At 38.3% G+C, this 19,936-nt stretch overlaps 1 protein-coding gene across 1 annotated transcript in view; it reads right to left on the bottom strand.

The window, feature by feature from the left end:
• Positions 1-19,936, bottom strand: part of LOC140594006 (uncharacterized) — a 158,565-nt gene that overhangs the window by 103,977 nt on the left and 34,652 nt on the right. Inside the window, exons 9-13 of the mRNA XM_072722107.1 lie at positions 15,569-15,683; positions 15,238-15,411; positions 13,634-13,740; positions 9,755-9,825; positions 6,914-6,947 (exon numbers count right to left, since the gene is read on the bottom strand). Of these exons, the coding sequence (XP_072578208.1) occupies positions 6,914-6,947; positions 9,755-9,825; positions 13,634-13,740; positions 15,238-15,411; positions 15,569-15,683 (501 nt within the window). The remainder of the gene's footprint in view (positions 1-6,913; positions 6,948-9,754; positions 9,826-13,633; positions 13,741-15,237; positions 15,412-15,568; positions 15,684-19,936) is intronic.

The following is a 19,936-nucleotide window of genomic DNA, read 5'->3' as shown; positions in this document are numbered from 1 at the left end:
TTCTTTTAAAAGAAAAATCGAGTAAAAGGTCAGCTGTTTATTAAATGAAGTTTCTTGAAATACGAAAATTTAGCCTCGTTTTTGTTAAGCTTTTTTTTTTTTTTTTTAATTCCAGTACCCTTAACATACAGTGTTACATTAGTTGCATACATACAATATAATGATTTGGTAATTCCATACATCACCCAGTGCTCATGGTGACAAGTGCATTCCTTAATTCCCACCTCCTATTTACCCACTCCCCTACCAACCTCCCCCCTGGTAACCATCTGTTACCTACAGTAGTCTTCTCTATAGTAGTCTTCTTCTTGGTTAATCTCTTTTCTGTCTCCTTTGCTCATTTTTGTTTCTTACATTTTACTTAGGCGTGAAATCATATGATATTTGTCTTTCTCTGACTTACATTGCTTAGCATAAAATGCTCTAACTTCACCATGTCATTGCAAATGACAAGATGTCATTCCTTTCGATGGCTGAACAATATTCCATAGTGTGTGTGTGTATATATATACACATATATATACACACACACACACACACACACACACACACACACACTTCTTCTTTATTCACTAATCTATCAGCATGCACACTTAGGCTGATGATTGCAAATAATGCTGTAGTAAAAACATGAGGTGCATGTATCCCTTTGAATTGGTGTGTTTGTCGTTTCTGGGTAAATACACAGGAGTGCAATTACTGGATTGTCAGTAGTTCGGTTTTTAAGTTTTTGAGGAACCTCCATACGGTTTCCCACAGTGGCTGTCCCAGTTTGCACTTCCACCAAAAGTGCAACAGGGTTCCTTTTTCTCCACATCCTCACCTACACTTGTTTCTTGTGGTTTTGAAGTTAGCCATTCTGACAGGTGTGCAGTGCTATCTCATTGTAGCTTTGATTTGCATTTCCCTGATGACGTGTGATGCTGATCATCTTTTTATATGTCTGTTGGCCAACTGGACATCTTCTTTGGGAAAATGTCTGATGTCTTCTGTTCATTCTTGACCTGGGTTGTGTTTCGGGTGTTGAGATGTATCAGTTCTTTATATTCTTATACTAACCCTTTATCAGATATGTCATATGCAAATGTCTTCTCCCATTCTGTAGGTTGCCTTTTAGTTTTGTGGATTGATTCCTTCACTGCAAAAGCTTTTGATTTTGATGTAGCCCCAACAGTTTATTTTGCTTTTATTGCTCTTGCCTCAGGAGACATAACCAAAAAAATGTGGCGACAGCTAATACCAGAGAGATCATTGTCTGTGCTCTCTTCAAGGATAAAATGGTTTCATGTGATATATTTGTATCTTTAAACCATTTTGAATTTATTTTTGTAAATGGTGAAAGAAAGTGGTCCTGTTTCAATCTTTTATATACCCATTCAATTTTCCCAGCATCATTTATTGAAGAGACAGACTGCCTTTTCAAACCACTGGATATTCTTTCTTGCTTTGTCAAAGATTAACCATATCGCTATAGGTTTATTTCTGGATTTTCTATACTATTCTACTGATTTTTGTATCTATTTAATGCCAATACTATGCCGTTTTGACTACTACAGCTTTGTAATATAACTTGAAATCTAGCATAGAGATATCTCCAGTTACGTTTTTCTTTTTCCAATATTGCTTTGGCTATTTGAGGTCTTCAGTGGTTCCATATAAATTTAGGGTTGTTTGCTCTAGTTCTGTGAAACATGTCGATGGATTTTAATAGGCTTTGCACTAAATTTGTAGATTGCTTTGGGTCCTATACACATTTTAACAATAGGTGTTCTTCCGATCTATGAGATGGAATTCTTTCCATCTTTGTGCCATCCTCAATTGCTTTCACCAATGTTTTCAGAGTACAGTCTTTCAAAATTTGGCCTCTGTGTTATTTTTTTTAAGATGTTGTTTATTTATTTATTTGAGAGAGAGAGAAAGAGAAAGAGTGCACAAGTAGACAGAGAGGCAGGCAGAGGGAGGGAAAGAAGCAGGCCCCCGGCTGAGCAGAGAGCCCCATACTTGCCTCTATCCCAGGACCCTGAGATCATGACCCAAGCCAAAGGCAGACGCTTAACCGACTGAGCCAGCCAGGCATCTCTTGACCTCCGTTTTTAAAAAGGGTTTAGTTATCTATTTATCTATTTTGCTTTCACCTCTCCTAACCTGTGAAATACCCAATAAAGGCCCAGTTTTAGTTCCTATAACTAGTGTGACAGGTAAGGAATTCTCTGAAATGTTTGACAGCTAACTAGACAAAAGCTAACCACCATTAATTATCACCTGCCACCTGTCAGAATGACTAGAACCAAAACCACACACACACACACACACACACACACAAAATATTGGTGAGGATGCAGAGAAAAAGGAACACTCGTGCGCTGGTGATGGGGATAGAAATTGGTGCAGCCACTGTAAAAAAACAAAATGGAGTTTCCTTGAAGAAGTACAAATAGAAATACCACATGATCCAGTAATCCACTACTGGGTACTTACTTACCCAAGGAAAAAGAAAACACTAATTTGAAAAGACATATGTACCCCAATGTTTATTGCAGCATTATTTACAACAGCCAAGATACGAAAGCAACCCGTGTCCATCAACAGATGCACAACACACACATGCACACAGAGCAATATTACTCAGCCATAAAAAAGAATGAAACCTTACCATTTGCAACAATGTGGATTACCTGGAGGGTATTAAGCTAAGTGAAATAAGTCAGAGCTAAATAGACAAATACTGTATGATTTCAATTATATGTAGAATCGAAAAAGCAGAACAAATGAACAAACCACCAAAAAGCAGAACCAGACCCATAAGTACAGAGAATTCTGTACTGCCAGAAGGGAAGTGGGTGGGGGACAGACAAAATGGGTGAAGGGAAGTGGGAGGTTCAGCATCCCAGTTATATTAAGTCACAGGGATAAAAGTACAGCATAGGGAATATAGTCAATAGTACTGTAATAGCATTATGCAGTAACACATGGTAGTTACACTTGTGGTAAGCATGGGGTTACAATATAGACCTGCTGAATCACTATGTTGTACACATGAAACCAACATAACATTGTGTCAACTACACTTAAATTTTTAAAACGATCTACAAATGTTAAAGAACAAATTTAGATGTTATTAGTGGGAATACTATTCCCAAAGAGATTAAAAGATTAAAAGTTATAAAATCCAAGTTTCACAAGTCCTGCCTTATTTATGTCCACATAAACTAGCAAGACCTTAAAAATCATCAAGGGCACTCAGATACCCAAGAAGAGGGACTGCTATAAAAACAGTCCCGATATCTGTACCTCTATTTCCCCACACACTGCCTGATATTTTCTTTTTGTGAGCTCCCACTCCTGGATCACTCCTCTGCAGGGCTCAGTGGCACTCTCCAACGTTTAAGTCTTTAGCCTGCCAAGGCACAGATTCCCAAAACAAGGAAAGGCTCAAATGACCAAGAATAGAGCCATTTCCTGCTCCTGGAGAACCAGCTAAATGGAGTCTGAGTCATCCATGCAGTCATCTCAATGTAGGCATGTTACCAACTACCCAGAGGAAGCTTCGTTATTGATCTGACAGCTAGTCCTACCCCACCAAACCCTACACATACACGGGAAGGGCATCAGAGAATTACGAAAAGAGGTGGAGAGATCACAAGACCACTACCTTGGGCCATACATCTATATAGTTCAGAATCTCCATTCCCCCCATTATTTGAGAGGATCAAAGCCGCCTTCTGTAAGGTGGGGTAGAAGTCGATGATATCCCCATTCCTAATTTGCTGTAAACAATCTTGCCAGTGGCTCAACTGATTTTAGTGTTTCTCAACAGAGACCCTGAAGTAAGGCAGCCGGGTAGCCCGGCGGTTTAGTGCCACCTTCAGCCCAGGACATGATCCTGGAGACCAGGGTTCGAGTCCCAAGTCAGGCTCCCTGCATGGAGCCTGCTTCTCCCTCTGCCTGTATCTCTGCCTCCCTCCCTCCCTCTCTCTCTCTCTCTCTCTCTCTCTCTCTGTCTCTCATGAATAAATAAAATCTTAAAAAAGGAAAGAAACCCTGAAGTATGCTAGTTCCTTCAATTAAACCAACAAAAAGAAATGCTGCTCCAGACTCTCTTGAATGCTCTATTTTATTATTTTTAAATAAATTTATTTTTTATTGGTGTTCAATTTACCAACATACAGAATAACACCCAGTGCTCATCCCGTCAAGTGCCCCCCCAGTGCCCATCGCCCACTCCCCCCCACCCCCCGCCCTCCTCCCCTTCCACCACCCCTAGTTCGTTTCCCCGAGTTAGGAGTCTTTATGTTCTGTCTCCCTTTCTGATATTTCCCACACATTTCTTCTCCCTTCCCTTATATTCCCTTTCACTATTATTTATATTCCCCAAATGAATGAGACCATATAATGTTTGTCCTTCTCCGATTGACTTACTTCACTCGGCATAATACCCTCCAGTTCCATCCACGTTGAAGCAAATGGTGGATATTTGTCGTTTCTAATGCCTGAGTAATCCATTGCATACATAAACCACATCTTCTTTATCCATTCATCTTTTGATGGACACCGAGGCTCCTTCCAGTTTGGCTATTGTGGACATTGCTGCTATAAACATCGGGGTGCAGGTGTCCCGGCGTTTCATTGCATCTGTATCTTTGGGGTAAATGCCCAACAGTGCAATTGCTGGGTCGTAGGGCAGGTCTATTTTTAACTCTTTGAGAAACCTCCACACAGTTCTCCAGAGTGGCTGCACCAGGTCACATTCCCACCAAGAGGGCAAGAGGGTTCCCCTTTCTCCACATCCTCTCCAACATTTGTGGTTTCCTGCCTTCTTAATTTTCCCCATTCTCACTGGTGGGAGGTGGTATTTCATTGTGGTTTTGATCTGCATTTCCCTGATGGCAAGTAATGCAGAGCATTTTCTCATGTGCATGTTGGCCATGTCCATGTCTTCCTCTGTGAGATTTCTCTTCATGTCTTTTGCCCATTTCATGATTGGATTGTTTGTTTCTTTGCTGTTGAGTTTAATAAGTTCTTTATAGATCTTGGAAACTAGCCCTTTATCTGATACGTCATTTGCAAATATCTTCTCCCATTCTCTAGGTTGTCTTTTATTTTGTTGACTGTATCCTTTGCTGTGCAAAAGCTTCTTATCTTGATGAAGTCTCAATAGTTCATTTTTGCTTTTGTTTCCTTTGCCTTCGTGGATGTATCTTGCAAGAAGTTACGGTGGCCGAATTCAGAAAGGGTGTTGCCTGTGTTCTCCTCTAGGATTTTGATGGAATCTTGTCTCACATTTAGATCTTTCATCCATTTTGAGTTTATCTTTGTGTATGGTGAAAGAGAGTGGTCTAGTTTCATTCTTCTGCATGTGGATGTCCAATTTTTCCAGCACCATTTATTGAAGAGACTGTCTTTCTTCCAATGGATAGTCTTTCCTCCTTTATCGAATATTAGTTGACCGTAAAGTTGAGGGTCCACTTCTGGGTTCTCTATTCTGTTCCATTGATCTATGTGTCTGTTTTTGTGCCAGTACCACACTGTCTTGATGACCACAGAACGCTCCATTTTAATATGCTTTTCTAAACAACACCCAATATCTTGTGTTCTTTCTTTTTGTAGTTGATCTTTGTCTATCTTGTCATAAACCCCAATATTCTGACGTCATTTCAAAAACTCTTTTTCCTATTCAACGCAGTGTGGTTCTTCTTGAAACATGCCCTCTCCTAATTCCCTTCTCGTGTACACTAGACCCACTCCCTATCTTTATATTATTAAAACATTCACCTACAAGATGAGAGAAAAGGGAAAAAAATCTAAATTTAAATCTCATTTCTGTCACTTATCAAATTCAAGAAAGTAACTTTAATCCCTTTTGAGTTTCAAATTCTCCACTTCAACCACCACTTGGTAAGGATGTTAAACATGGGTTACAGCATCAGAGAGTATTTTGATTAACACATCTCTAAGATTCTTTAAAACCCTGAAATTCTATCTGCTTTTCATTTTGTCTGTAGAAAAATGGAGAATCCTTAGCTGGCAGAAATGATAAAAAAAGTAATGGAATAAAAGAAACAGCAAGAAAAATTGGAGAAGTTAAAAAAAATCAAGAAAAGAGTATAGAAAGGACATGGAGAAAAGCAAAAAAGTCTACAAAAATAGATAAAGCTTCACAGAACATATCAAGGGTGCCAGCCTAAAGGGAAAATTAGACTGAGAAGTCAGTAAATAGACAATGGTTAGAAATGTCCTCTAAATAGATGATAAATTTAATTAACGTAACATGGTCTATACCTAGATTACATATCCTTCACTTTCAGAAAAATCATTCATCTCAAGGAGAGCAGATGTCACTATATGTAGGAGCTTGCCAGATTAGGGCTTGCTTATGTAAAAGCTATGGTACTGTGGCCATAGGTAACTGAGATCCACTCCAAAATCTTTGACAGTAAAAACAAGAAACTAGTTACCACCGCAATAATTACCTCTTGCTATCACTGTTGTGTCAAATATATTAGGAGAATGCTTGGACTTGCCTGGTTCTTAAGAAAACTCTATTTCAGAGTTAACATGTAATGAAATTTGACATTCTGGGATGATCTAAGATCTGTATCTTAATTCCAGTGCTGCTGAGGGGCAAAAAATGTATGTGGGAGCCACACAGAGCTACCATTCAAATCATGGGTCTGCGACTCATTAACTATGGAATCCTGGGTCAATTAATTCACCTCCCTGAACTACAGCTGACTAGTTCATAAAAAGTAGGCTATAACAGCACAGCTCCTTAGTGAAACTATTGCAATGACTATTAAGTAATACGTATTAAGCACATAATATAGTGTCTAGCCCAGAAGACAACACTCAACAAATCCTTTCCTCTCACTCCCTTAGTTAACACATCATTTTTAAAAATCCATAAAAGTCCTACCTGCTTATGGAGTCTTCTTCAGACTTCTTAGCCACTAGTAAAGAAAGCAGCAAAATACATTTTAAGTCAACAATAGAAAAATACAGAATATTAAAAGTGTAAGACCGACGATGATTGGTTAAAAAGTATTCCTTTGGGACCACACCTAAAAACCACACTACAGTGGATATTAACTGTACTATTGGTGGGCAGTTAATGCATTAAGAAAGCTCATTTTCTCCTCCTTATTTACGAAATGCAAGAAAATAATTCTAGTTATCAGAATGTGGTACATACAAGTGGATGTTTCTAATGACCATTATTGTAACCAAACCCTATGAGACTGACAGGAAATGGTATCATTAGCAGAATCATTATCATAAAGTGACAATGGCAAACTTAAATAGCATGATTTTCCTGGACTTCCACTAGTAGGAGCAGTTAAAACAGACTATACATATTTGGCTGTAGCACAATGAACTTCTTCAGCTCCTCAGTAGAGACTGCTAAGTTCAGGATGAAACATCTCATCACAAAGTTTGGCTCGGCTCCGGTCACAATCTCGGGGTCCTGGGTGGAGACCCTCGGGGAGTCTGCTTTTCTCTCTCCCTCTGCCCTTCCACCTCGCTTGTGCTGTCTGTCTCTCAAATAAATAAACTCTTCTTAAAATATTTTCTAGAGAAAGACATAAGGCCTAGAAAAAAAGAGCATTTTAAATGGAATGAATTGAGCCTCCTGACTTGTTCAGTAGAGAGGGCCGAAAATTTCAAAATGGACTGATACTTGGCTAAGGAAATAAAAGCTTTCTTTGTCTTCCAGTATCTTTAACTTGGTATTCTTCAATCTATCCTCCACACGAGACGCCTGCAAACTATGGCCACAGGCCAAATCCAACCTGCCCTCTGTTTCTGTAAATAAAGTTTTAATGGAGCACAGTCACATCTATTTCAGTACATATTGCTATGGCTACTTTCACACTACAATGGTAGAGTGTGAGACCCCAGGGCCTAAAATATTCACTATCTGGCCCTTTTAAGAAAAGCTTGGTGATCCCCATTTTATGCCATAACCAAAGGGCCCTAATTCAAATCTAATCTGATTACTCTTCTGTTTCAAATTCTCCAATCAATCCCTGCTGGCTCCCTCCCCAACAGCCATTCCATATTCTTTATTCTTGCTGGAGAACCACAGCTTTATTTGGATATTTATTGTCCCAATACACAAAGAATGTGGTCTCACCCCAGCTGCAAAAAGGAGAAATGATTATTCTAAGCTAATCACACTACATGATTTACCAGTGACTGCTTTAGGAACAAGCAAGTCATGTTACCTAGCCTATAAAATGTGAGGGGAAGTTTACTGCAAGCCACTGAGTTTTCTTCCTACATAAAAGAAACATAGAGACAAACACAGTTCTTCTGGTCAGTGGATATTGTCATGTGAAAATATGCCTGATGCTGTTGCTAATTAGCCAAGCAGGAAAGGAGACAGGGACCCCTTGGTGACTCAGTGGTTGAGTGTATCTGCCTTTGGCTGAGGCCCTCATCCCCGACTTCCCGGATCGAGTCCCATGTTGGGCTCCCTGCATGGAGACTGCTTTTCCCTCTGCCTGTATCTCTGCCTCTCTCTGTCTCTCATGAATAAATAAATTAAAATCTTAAAAAAAAAACACACAACACAAAGACAGCTCTATTCTATTATGAGCACCTTGAAAGACCAAAACTCTATTTCATCTTTGCTTCCTATAACTTGCAAAACCAAAGCCAACCTAAAGATTTCTGTGATAGAGATCCACACTAAGTTAAAGGTTTCTTCCTACATTTCAGACCATGCAATGCACTAGGTGCCACCTCTGGGGAGCAACGGTAACATCGTTGCTACTGCGAATATTTTTGTGCTTTTATTATAATCTGTTGAGCCCAAGTTGCCCTTTTCGAATATTTATTATGATCATCTTTTGACTAATGGTAACAGAGTATCTTATTCCCAAAAAACTACAGTATTATGCAACGAACAGGAGAGAACATTGTCCTACTAATGAAGTCAACATATCACATTCTGACTTAAGAGAAGTGAAGTCACGAATAGTGAGATTGCGTTGATGCAACAGCATCTAAAATAACCTGTGCTCCTCAACAGGCTTCTGTAGGATAGGTAATCACCTTAAAAATCAAGCAATCTCATTGGTACTGCTGCACACTAGCTAAGTTTTTGCAGTTCTTATTGTTTGCCATTTGTGTAAAGTACCAGCAAGGTATTGCAGAGTTCCAGTTTTAAGGATAATGAGACAAATCATGCTATAATAAGATTTACTAAATGAAATCCACTTGTAAAAATTAAAATATCCATTTGTATAACCAGTATAACTTTTATAACATGTTTATAGAGGAAACATAAAACATACCAACTTAAATATCTTTTTTTCTTATTTACACAAAAATATCACCTGATATTTTAAGTATCATAACTAATAATGAGGGCACCTGGATGGCTCACTGGTTGAGGTTGTGATCCCAGGGTTCTGGGATTGAGTCCCACATCAGGCTTCCTCATGGAGCCTGCTTCTCCCTCTGCCTCTCTCTCTGTCTCTCTTAGGAATAAAGAAATAAAATCTAAAAAATACTAAGATAACAAATTTCTTTTCAGACAATACTGCCTCACATTTTAAATTACCAAAAATAACTTCTCAAATTCTGAATCCTAGACTATTAAGAAAGAAATTAAGAAACAAATACCCATGCAATTTACACATTGGATTTGTTTTGTTTTGTTTTTTCATTGCTCTTTCATTATCAAAACTGCCTTACTCTGACTTCATCTATGTTAGGACCACCGTAAGTAATTCACTCTAAAAAATCGTACCTAGATCATGATTCTCTGAAGAATTTTCAGGTTTCATTTCTTCTTCATGTTCAGAAATTAGCTGGTCATTGCTACGTATAAGAAAGAGTGACAAACAATGTGACTTTTTTAATACTGATATGAAAAACATTTACCAGATATATCAAATTCTTAAGATTTTTCAAACAATATCAGGGTTAACATCAAAACTTAAATTACCCCATAGGTACTTCAAATTTGTTAGTTCTAAAAACTTTTTTTTATTAAGTATGTAATTATAATTAAAGGAGAAACAAAAGTAAGGTGAACCAGTCATGAGTTGAGGGCATTATAGCTCAGTAAACTAAGAGTTAGCCTGCCATAATGGAAAGTGTCTCAAATCCCAAAGTCCTAGCTCTAAAACCAGCAGCTTTTTGTTCTTGGACCAGCCACTTCTCTTCTGCTCAAAGTCTTCCTCTATAAAACAGGAATCTTACCATCTTATATTACAAGGCCGTTAGGAGGATTTAATGAGGTATTATACCCAAAACGTGGCCTCTCAGGCAAGGTGATGCCCACAACTCTGGGAAGGGCAATATGAGACCTTCCACGACCTAATAAGAAAAGGTCTTCCACAGGATTTAAAGCAGGCTTGGGGGGCAGCCCGGGTTGCTCAGTGGTTTAGCGCTGCCTTCAGCCCAGGACATGATCCTGGAGACCCAGGATCGAGTCCCACGTCGGGCTCCCTGCATGGAGCCTGCTTCTCTGCCTTTCTCTCTCCCCCTCCTCTCTGTGTATTCTCATGAATAAATAAAAATAAAATCTTTTTAAAAAATAAAAAAAAAAATCAAGCAGGCTTCGAGTACAGATGTAGGAACAAAAGGGAAAGTCCAGTCTCTTCCTGTAGCATTATTTGAACTTCTTTAATAGTTTAGAATGGTCCCAACTAAAATCTGCTAGCAGAAAAGACAGACAAAATCCTTGAAGGTTAATTCATCATGAAGGTCTGGGCTAATACATGGTTTCCAAGTAAAGTTTTTGAATGTGAAGGGTAGGGTGTATGGGGCTAAAGCCAGGAGGTCCAGCTGTCGGAACAGCACGCCAGTGGCTTTAGAAGAGCAGCTGAGCATATAAGCATATGTAATAAACAAAAAAAAAGGTTTAAGTTTGAATTCTAAGTGTGGATCACCATGAGGACTGAGGAATGCGGATCAGCAAGGGCATCCTATTAGCAAAAGTCAATCATGACTGGACTGCAGAACCAGTTTCAATAGCAATGCTACAGGAACAGAATCAAAGGAAACCACAGAATGATGAGCATGTCCCTTTTTCCATCCAAATGGCTTATAAAAGAGGACTGCCTCTCTGGTCGTAGGGAAATCCTTAGGTTCTTGGAAAATTCAAGGGGGAAAGTATAGGTGATAACCCACAAGGAAGAGTATAGAGTTTTCTGTGAAACTGAACATCTTAGGACACAAGTAACTAGTTAGTAAAAACAGACGTTGAGGTGCCTGGGTAGTTCAGTCAGCTAAGCATCTGCCTTTGGCTCAGGTCATGGTCTCAGGATCCAGCCCTGTGTTGGGCTCCCAGCTCAGCAGAGTGTCGGATTCCCCTTCTCCCTTCACCCCTCCTCCTCACTTGTGCTCACTCTCTCTCAAATAATAAATAAATAAATAAATAAATAAATAAATAAATAAATAGATAATAAAATCTTTAAAGAAGCACCCAGATATAACATTATGTGAACCCCATGCTGAAGGGTTATAGTTGGAATGAAACAGATACAGTTAGGATCCCTAAGGATAAAGGTCTCAAGAGAACTGACATAAAGAATCGTGCACCCATTGCTACTTCTAACTAGTCTAGCCTTTTGCTTGGTTTCTGGGTGATGATAGGCTCTAACTCACTGCCATCCCAAAGTGCCTGAATCAAATTATACCTTCTCAGCTGTTACATAGGAAGTAACACTATTTTACTGCATTTTAAACCTCAGTTGAGAAATAACTAGCATGTTTTATTTTCACGTTTTGAAAAAGATTTTATTTATTCATGAGAGACACACACACACACAAAGAGAGGAGGCAAAGACAACAGCAGAGGGAGAACCAGACTCCTCACAGGGAGCCAGATGTGGGACTCGATCCCCAGACCCTGGGATCATGCCCTGTGCCCAAGGCAGACGCTCAACCGCTGAGCCACCCAGGTATCCCAGTAATAACTAGCATTTTAATGTAAACTCTTACATATTAATACTATTAATAATAGCATATTCTTCTGCAGTCCATCCATATACATCTTAGGAAAACCTTCCTAAAGAGAAGGCTGACTATATTTCATGGTTCATCTTTTACAGCATATTTTACAGCAAGCATAAGGGCTATTCTAAAATAACAGAGAGATAACTTCATCCTTAAGAACTCAAGAGTATTTACCCACCTAATCTGATATACTTCATCAAGGTTATATCTCACATGTTGCTACAGAATTGACCACTAACATGTCCAAGTGTTCTTCTTTGTAAATTTACCCTATGGCTAAAATGAAGGGACTAAAAAGAAGCCACGGTTCCACTTGGGTATTATAGTAGAAGTTGCTAATGTAAAACCCTCTGATGAGCAAGAAACTATGCTGAGGTCACTGATCTGAATAGGTGAAGGGGTTTTTTTAAAAAAAAATTCCCCATTCTGCGACGTCTGGGTGGCAGAGTGGTTGAGCGTCTGCCTTTGGCTCAGGGCGTGATCCTGGAGCTCCAGATCCTGCTTCTCCCTCTGCCTGTGTGTCTGCCTCTCTCTGTGTGTCTCTCATGAATAAATAAATAAAATCATTTTAAAAATTCCCCATTTTTTCCTTAAACTGGTACAGTGTACCTCCAAGCCACCTGGAAGCCAGGTCGGAATAAAAGCTATCTATAGGCTTAAAACAGTAATATTCACACTAATGAAAAGAAAACAGTCATAGTTGCAATTAAGGATGCTAAGTTAAGCATGTGGTAGGCACTAAATTACATTATATATACACACACACACATTTTATATATATATATAGGTATGTATATACACACATATTTATTTACACACAACCACCCTTGAAGGATATATTATTATCCTCCTTTTCATATCAGGAAAGGTATCTGGTGATGCTAAGTAATGTTTCCAAGGTCACATACCCTGCAAGGAGGCAGGCTAAGAATTAAACCTAGACTTCTGTGAAGCTAAAGTCCGTATCTTTTCTCTTTATCACTCACCCATGATTTCTCCTCATTAAAGGAAGAGTCTATTTACCTAAGTTTCTCTTTCATCCCTCAATCCATTCCAATTAAAAATGAAAATGATAAAACATACTGGACATGAAAAAGAATAAAAACTGATGAACCCAGAGTATCTGGTAATGGTAATTAACCACTTTGGGATCATCTAACAACATCAGTATTCTTCAACAAAAAGTAATAAAGCAAAGAGTCATCCAAAAAAAAAAAAAAAAACAAAACAAAACAATTCCTACTTATGCTTATTATGCATCTTTTAAAGAAAAGTATGAAATAGAATCTTAAAAAATATTAATAAAAGAGTTCAGATATCCAGAATTGTGTCTTAAAGTAAACTACAAGTTAGGAGTCCCCATTATATAACTAATAATATTAATATGAAACCCTTTTGGCTAATATAAAATCCTATGGCAAAAAAACTATTGCAAATGACATCAATCAATATTACAAAGAAATATGAATACTGCTATACACTGTTCATGTTGGCCTGTCAGAATAATTGCTTTCTACCTAAGAGATGACATCCTGACATTTTTCACTATATGACTATAACTTAATCCTCATAATAAGATAAAGTTTATGACACGAGAAATTGTAACCACTCGAGACAAAATACTAAGGTTTAAAAAATAAAACAAAACAAAAAAATACTGTACCTTTTAACCTCGTACCCTGCAGGTAGACTTGCTCCTTTTCCTACTAAAAAGTTCACCATTTGCTCTTTGTTTTCATTTAGAGCAACTAAAACTGGTGTGAGGTCATCCTGTAAAAGTGCAAAAAAAAAAAAACTTATAATTTATAAAATTACATATTTGCATGCTAAATTTTAAAATTACTATACATTCCTCTAAATTTAAAACATATACTGTAGAAAGTAAATAAAATTAGCCCCTTCCTTCTCACGCCTCTGTGTTTTTACCACCTGCTCCTTCTTTTTAAAAGACTGCTTTCTCAGGGAGCCTGGGTGGCTCAGTTGGTCAAGCATCTGCCTTCAGCTCATGAGCTCAGGTCATGATCCCAGGGTCTCAGGATGGAGCCCTACCTTGAACTCCCTCTGCAGCAAGGAGTCAGCTTCTCCCTCTCCCTCTGCCCCTCCCCTCCACTCGTGCTCTCTCTCCTGCTTGCTCGCTGCCTCTCTCAAAAACATAAAATCTTTTTAAAAAGTAAAAAAAAAAAAATAGACCTCCGCTACCTCTTCAACAGATTACCTGCAGTCATTCTACAAACTCGCTTCAAACATTGTCTGGCTCCAAGAATCTGCTTCTCTCACAATATATACCATGGTATACACTATTCCACACCATCTAAGACCCATGCATCAGGCTACCTGGCTCAGTGGGAAGGCCTGTTCTTCCCATCCCTCTGCCTTTAAGCCCAAATTGCATTTGCTCTCTCTCATACTCTCTTTTTCTCAAATAAATGAAATACTCAAAAATACAAAGTATCATTATTTAAAGTGAAAACTTAGACAATTATTTCAAAATATTTTCATTCAGGAAATGCTTGAGCTTCCAAATATGAAAAATCAACCCTAACTTTGGCACACAACAGCGTTTCTGCAAGGGCAGCCACTGAAGGTAATGCACGTCAAAGAAAGAGCAGGGAGACTGGCAAATGTGGTCATAACCAGCTCCCCATGGACACCCACCACCCCACTGAGGAACTACATAGGCTGAGCAGGAGCTACTCTCCGGAATGGGGGACCTCACCATGGTACATGGCTGGCAGAGTGGCTACCAGCACAAGTAGATGCCCCTGTAAGATGTAATGACCTGATCCCCCCTTGCTTCTGAACCTTAGGGCCTAAAACGCCCATGGCCTATTATAACCTGCTGCTTTATCCTCCCATTTACACTCACCCAAGCTACTCCTCTGGGTCATGGTCTCCTATTCATTCCCAGAAGCATCCATTTCCTAAGACCCTGCACAGCACTCACCCTCCATCATCACCACACTCCCCTTTAGGCCTTCAATCCTTTGTGGGCTCTGAGCGCACCATCTACTTCCAGGCACTAATACAACAATATTATTACTGGGGAGGAAGGGGGCCTGGGAGATGGATCTTAGATTTTACATACTCATTACTTTTCTCTAGCCCTCCCCCTGCCTTGATTTGGAGTTATTTCCATGATGACAGGACCTGATGTATAAAATTCAGGGTCTCTGTGTGTGTATGTATGAATGACAATACATAATAAAATCTTTTGCAGATAGATACATATCTAACGTCAAACACATTGTAAAAAAAGTTGATCTGTACCTTGTTTTTGGCCTCTATATCTGCTTTGTGTAAAAGCAGCTCCTCTGCTATTGAGAAATTCTCCTCGAACACCGCATAATGAAGAGCAGTGTTGCCCTTGTCGTCCGTAATATTTGGATCAGCACCCTGTCCCAGCAAAATAGTTGCACATTCCTCTTGTCGGGATTCTATAGCCTGTAAGCATTACACCAAGAAACAGAATGTAAATACTGGGAATTTGAAGGAAACATGCCAGAGGCTTCACCAAAGAGTTATGTTTAAATGCAACAAATGTTCATTCCAAGTACTTCAATCCAATCGATCTAAGGCAGACATAGCTATGACCACGCACCTTCATTAGAGCTGTCCTGTTTTCTTCATCACGGAGGTCGAGCTCGCATTTCAAATACATGAGGAGACGCACAATATATACATGGCCATGGGCACAGGCCAAGTGGAGAGCAGACCTATGAAAGTGAAAGGAATTGTCAGGAAATTACACTGTACTATTTCCAAACACGAAATTAATTCATATAATTGTAAATTTTAAGGAGCCATGTTTTTCTCATGACTCCAAAACAAAGAATTATTATTCGTTTAAAGAAAGTACAATATTTATTAGTGATTATTCACCACTCTATTAAAAGAGCAGCCTATCTGTTTAGGAAGAGCATGACCTCAGGAGGCAGCTCAAGCGGAGTATGATTCCTATTTGCACTCTGTCACATAATTGCTACCTCTTATAATTATCGCAATTTCCTCATCCACAAAATGAGCATAAAAATAGTCATCTCGGGTCACCTGTCTGGCTCACTCTGAAGAGCATGGGACTCGATCTCGGGAGCCAGGGGTTCGAGCCCCCCTGTTGGTTATAGAGGTTACCAAACAAGAGTAATGATAAATAAAATAAAAGGTAGTTATCTCACAAGACCTCTTGTCGTGATCCGTAAATGAGGATCCATGCAAAGTGTTTAGAATACTAGTTCCTAGCACAAGTATTATTATAACTATTACTACAACTTACAAAGACCCACTACAATTAGGTAAAATGATCCAATTATGCCTACTTTGCAGCCATGTTTAAGGATGAGCAAGAATACTCTATTTCAATGATTCTAAGATGCTCATTTTTGTCACCTTTTAATATGCCTGACATTGGAATCCAATTTCTAATTCAACGTGTCTTAAAACTATAGCTGGCATGATTTTTAAAAATTTCTTCTTGGTACATAAATAGTGGGGCATCATACAATCTACGGTGCCTTAAATGAAATAATGACATATACAACAGGTCTGTTGCACTTCTAGTCATATGCTTGGAATTACACTTCAAGAACTAAAGTAATTTTCAGTAGTTGAAAGCATTACCGGTAAAAGAGACTAAAATAACAAAAGAATATTTTTAAGTAATTCTTACTTCGGTTTTCAACGAAGTTTAAGCCAAAAGAAACTCAGGATTCAAATAAACGGGGACAGCTCATTTTATTTTTCGGGGGGGCGGGGGGCGGCGGTGGGGAAGCTCATTTTATTAAGCATTTTAATTAATAGAAAATGTTTAGATTCATAGAAATCAAGTATTTCCAATTACCAATATTAGTATTTAATATTATTGAAACGTCAAAAGGGCAGGTAAAGGTAATCTTTTACAATTTCCGATCTTCAGAAATGTTCTCCTTTGACAGGAAGTTCCAAGGAAAAGCTTCACGTGAGATTAAGTCCTAATACTTCCATTTAAAATTTCTCACCTTAGGGGCACCCGGGTGGCTCAGTTGATTGAGTGTCCAACTTTTGGTTTTGGCTCAGGATGATCTCAAGGTCGTAAGATGGAGCCCCACATTAGGCTCCAAACTCCATGCTGGAGTTTGCTTGGGTTCCTCTCTCTCCCTCTGTCCCTCCAATCTCCCATGACCCTCTCCCTCCTTTTAAAATAAATACATCTTTTAACATTTACAAAATAAAATAAAATTTCTCATCTTAGGATTGCCTGGCTGGCTCAGTCAGTGGAGCATGTGTCCTTAAACGTCGAGCCCCACTTGGGTAGAGAGATTACTTAAAAATGAAAGCATTAAAACCTAAATGCATAAGATTTCTCATCTTGCTCATACAGGACAACATGAAGTCTTTTTAAGATTAAAAAGATCCTGAGTAGACTATGTCTGCTACATATCCTGTGTTCAGGTTCTGTTTGGGAAATAAATGGACTAAAGAATAAATACATTTGGAGAGTTCAATAGTATTTTTTTATCTATTAATATATATACTATATTTAATATATCTACTTAAAGATATGTTAGATTTTTTATCTATTAATATATATACTATATTTAATATATCTATTTAAAGAGATATTAGATTTATCTATTTCTTTGAGAAAGAGAGAATGCATTAGTGTGGTGAAGGGAAGACAGAGAGGGAGACAATCTCAAGCAGCCTCCCCATTGAACATGGAGCCCGACAGGGGGCTCAACCCCACAATCCTAAGATCATGACCAGAGCCAAAATCAAGAGTCTGATGCTCAACAAACAGCCACCAAGACACCAGGAAAGTTCAGTACTTTTAAAGAAAACTTTTGTAAAGTAAACTAATACTTTTGAAATAGCAATAAAAATTTATATTTGCTACTTTTTTTTCAGAAGAGGGAAACAAAAATTCTATAAGCTATCGCAGTATCATTTGTATTTTTTATTTTCATAAGGATTTAACTAAAACAAGATTATTGTTAATCATTTACTTATTACACGTTATAAAGCCGCACATAACAAAATCATACGTATATATTTAATGTATGCATAATAAAATCTACAATACAGATAAAAATATTCTCCTTACTTCTGAAGAGGCTAAATAAAGGTTGTCAGAAAATACCAATCCTCGCCCATCAAATTTTTTTAAATAGAAAGAGGGGCACCTGGGTGACTCAGTCAGTTAGGCATCTGCCTTTGGCTCAAGTCATGAACCTCAGGGGTCCTGGGATCGAGTCCTACGTCATCAGGCTCCCTGCTCCACGGGGTTTCTGCTTGTCCCCCTGCCCCTCCCTGCTGCTTGTGTGCCTGATTTCTCCCTCTCAAATAAATCAGTGAAACCTCTTAAAAGTAAATAAATAGAAATTCTTTTTGTCTCTACAACAAGATTCATATTCTTGCTGTTCTCCTGGATTACTTCATTGATAATAAACCTTTGTTGGAATTTTTATATACCTTTTCCTGTAGAAATCAGAGACTTCTTTTTTAAGAAACAAGAAAACTAGTTTTATATTTTGCACATCTTTTTGGCTAACACAAAACCATTGTCTGTCTGCTTATGTGTTTGTATCATCAAACCAATTGTTTCCCCTCATTTAACGATCCACTAAAGTACAGCTTTGCATGTTAATGTGTATCAATTATCTTTGCCACATTCAGTGGTCCCACAGTAGTCCAGCCTATGGATACACTGCTTATAATTTATACAGGCCATTAGATGAGTTCTTAATACATTGCTATTGTAAATAGTGCTGAGAAAAGCATATTGTATATTGTTTATCTTTAATTATTTACTAAAGATATTTTACATCAATAAAATTCATGGGTAAAAGGAATACATATTTTTCAATTGGGACTTAACCACCGAACTATCCGAAAAGTCAAAAACAACTTTAACCAGGAGTATAAGTACCATCATTCTTTATCTTCACAAAGCTTGCAGATGGAAAATGGGATTTTATTCCTTTTTTATTTTAGATTTTTTTTTTAATTTATTTGACAGAGAGAGAGAGCACCAGCAGAGGGGAGGGGCCGAGGGAAAAGCAGACTCCCCACTGACTAGGGAGCCTCACCAGGGGCTGAATCCCAGGACCCAGAGATCATAACCCTGAGAGGAAGTCGGAAGCAGCCAACTGACTGAGCCACCCAGAGGCCCCCCTATTTCATTCCTTTAATACCTTCCCTGTAAAACAAAGACATTTTTTTTATCTGATACACATATGTGGTAAATATTTTGCAAGGAAATTCTTTTATTATATTAATATTATTTTCTGATATACAGAGAGTTTTAATTTTTTATGTGGCTGAATCAACCTCCAGAACTCTTGCATGCATTTATTTATTTATTTATTTATTTATTTATTTATTTATTTATAAGATTTTCTTTATTTGTGAGAGACACAGGGGGAGAGAGGGAGGCAGAGACACAGGCAGAGGGAGAAGCAGGTTCCATATAGGGAGCCCAATGTGGGACTCGATCCTGGGTTCTCCAGGATCAGGCCCTGGGCTGAAGGCGGCGCTATACCCCTGAGCCACCTGGGCTGCCCAAACTCTTGCTTTTAAAGTCATTCTTAGAATGGTCTTTGTCAACATAAAAAAATGGGCACAGAAGCATTCGTGTTTTCTTCTTTTGTACTGTATTTTGCAGATTTAACATTTTTAATCTGTATTCCATCTGGAACTTATTTTTATGAGATAAAATTCTAGCTAGTTTTCTCCAAATAGCAGATATGTCATCAACATTATGAATGATTCACCTTTTCCTTCTAATATGAAACGTCACCAGCATCAAGTTATAAAGTCTTAACATACACTTAGGTGTTTGGCATTTTCTTACGTGTTCCATTCATTTATCCGTCTTTCAGCTGTTAGTCAACGAATAATTTGCGGAAATTTAAGGTACATTTCAACAACTAGAAGGAATTGTATAAAAAAATTTTTTTAAAGTTTTTATTCTAGTTCCAGTTTGTTAACATAC

This window comes from Vulpes vulpes, chromosome 9 (genome assembly GCF_048418805.1).
Source record: "Vulpes vulpes isolate BD-2025 chromosome 9, VulVul3, whole genome shotgun sequence".
Classification (NCBI taxonomy): Eukaryota; Metazoa; Chordata; class Mammalia; order Carnivora; family Canidae; genus Vulpes; species Vulpes vulpes.
The sequence above is the reverse complement of the archived record's forward strand: the minus strand, read 5'-3'. Positions and strand labels throughout refer to the sequence as shown.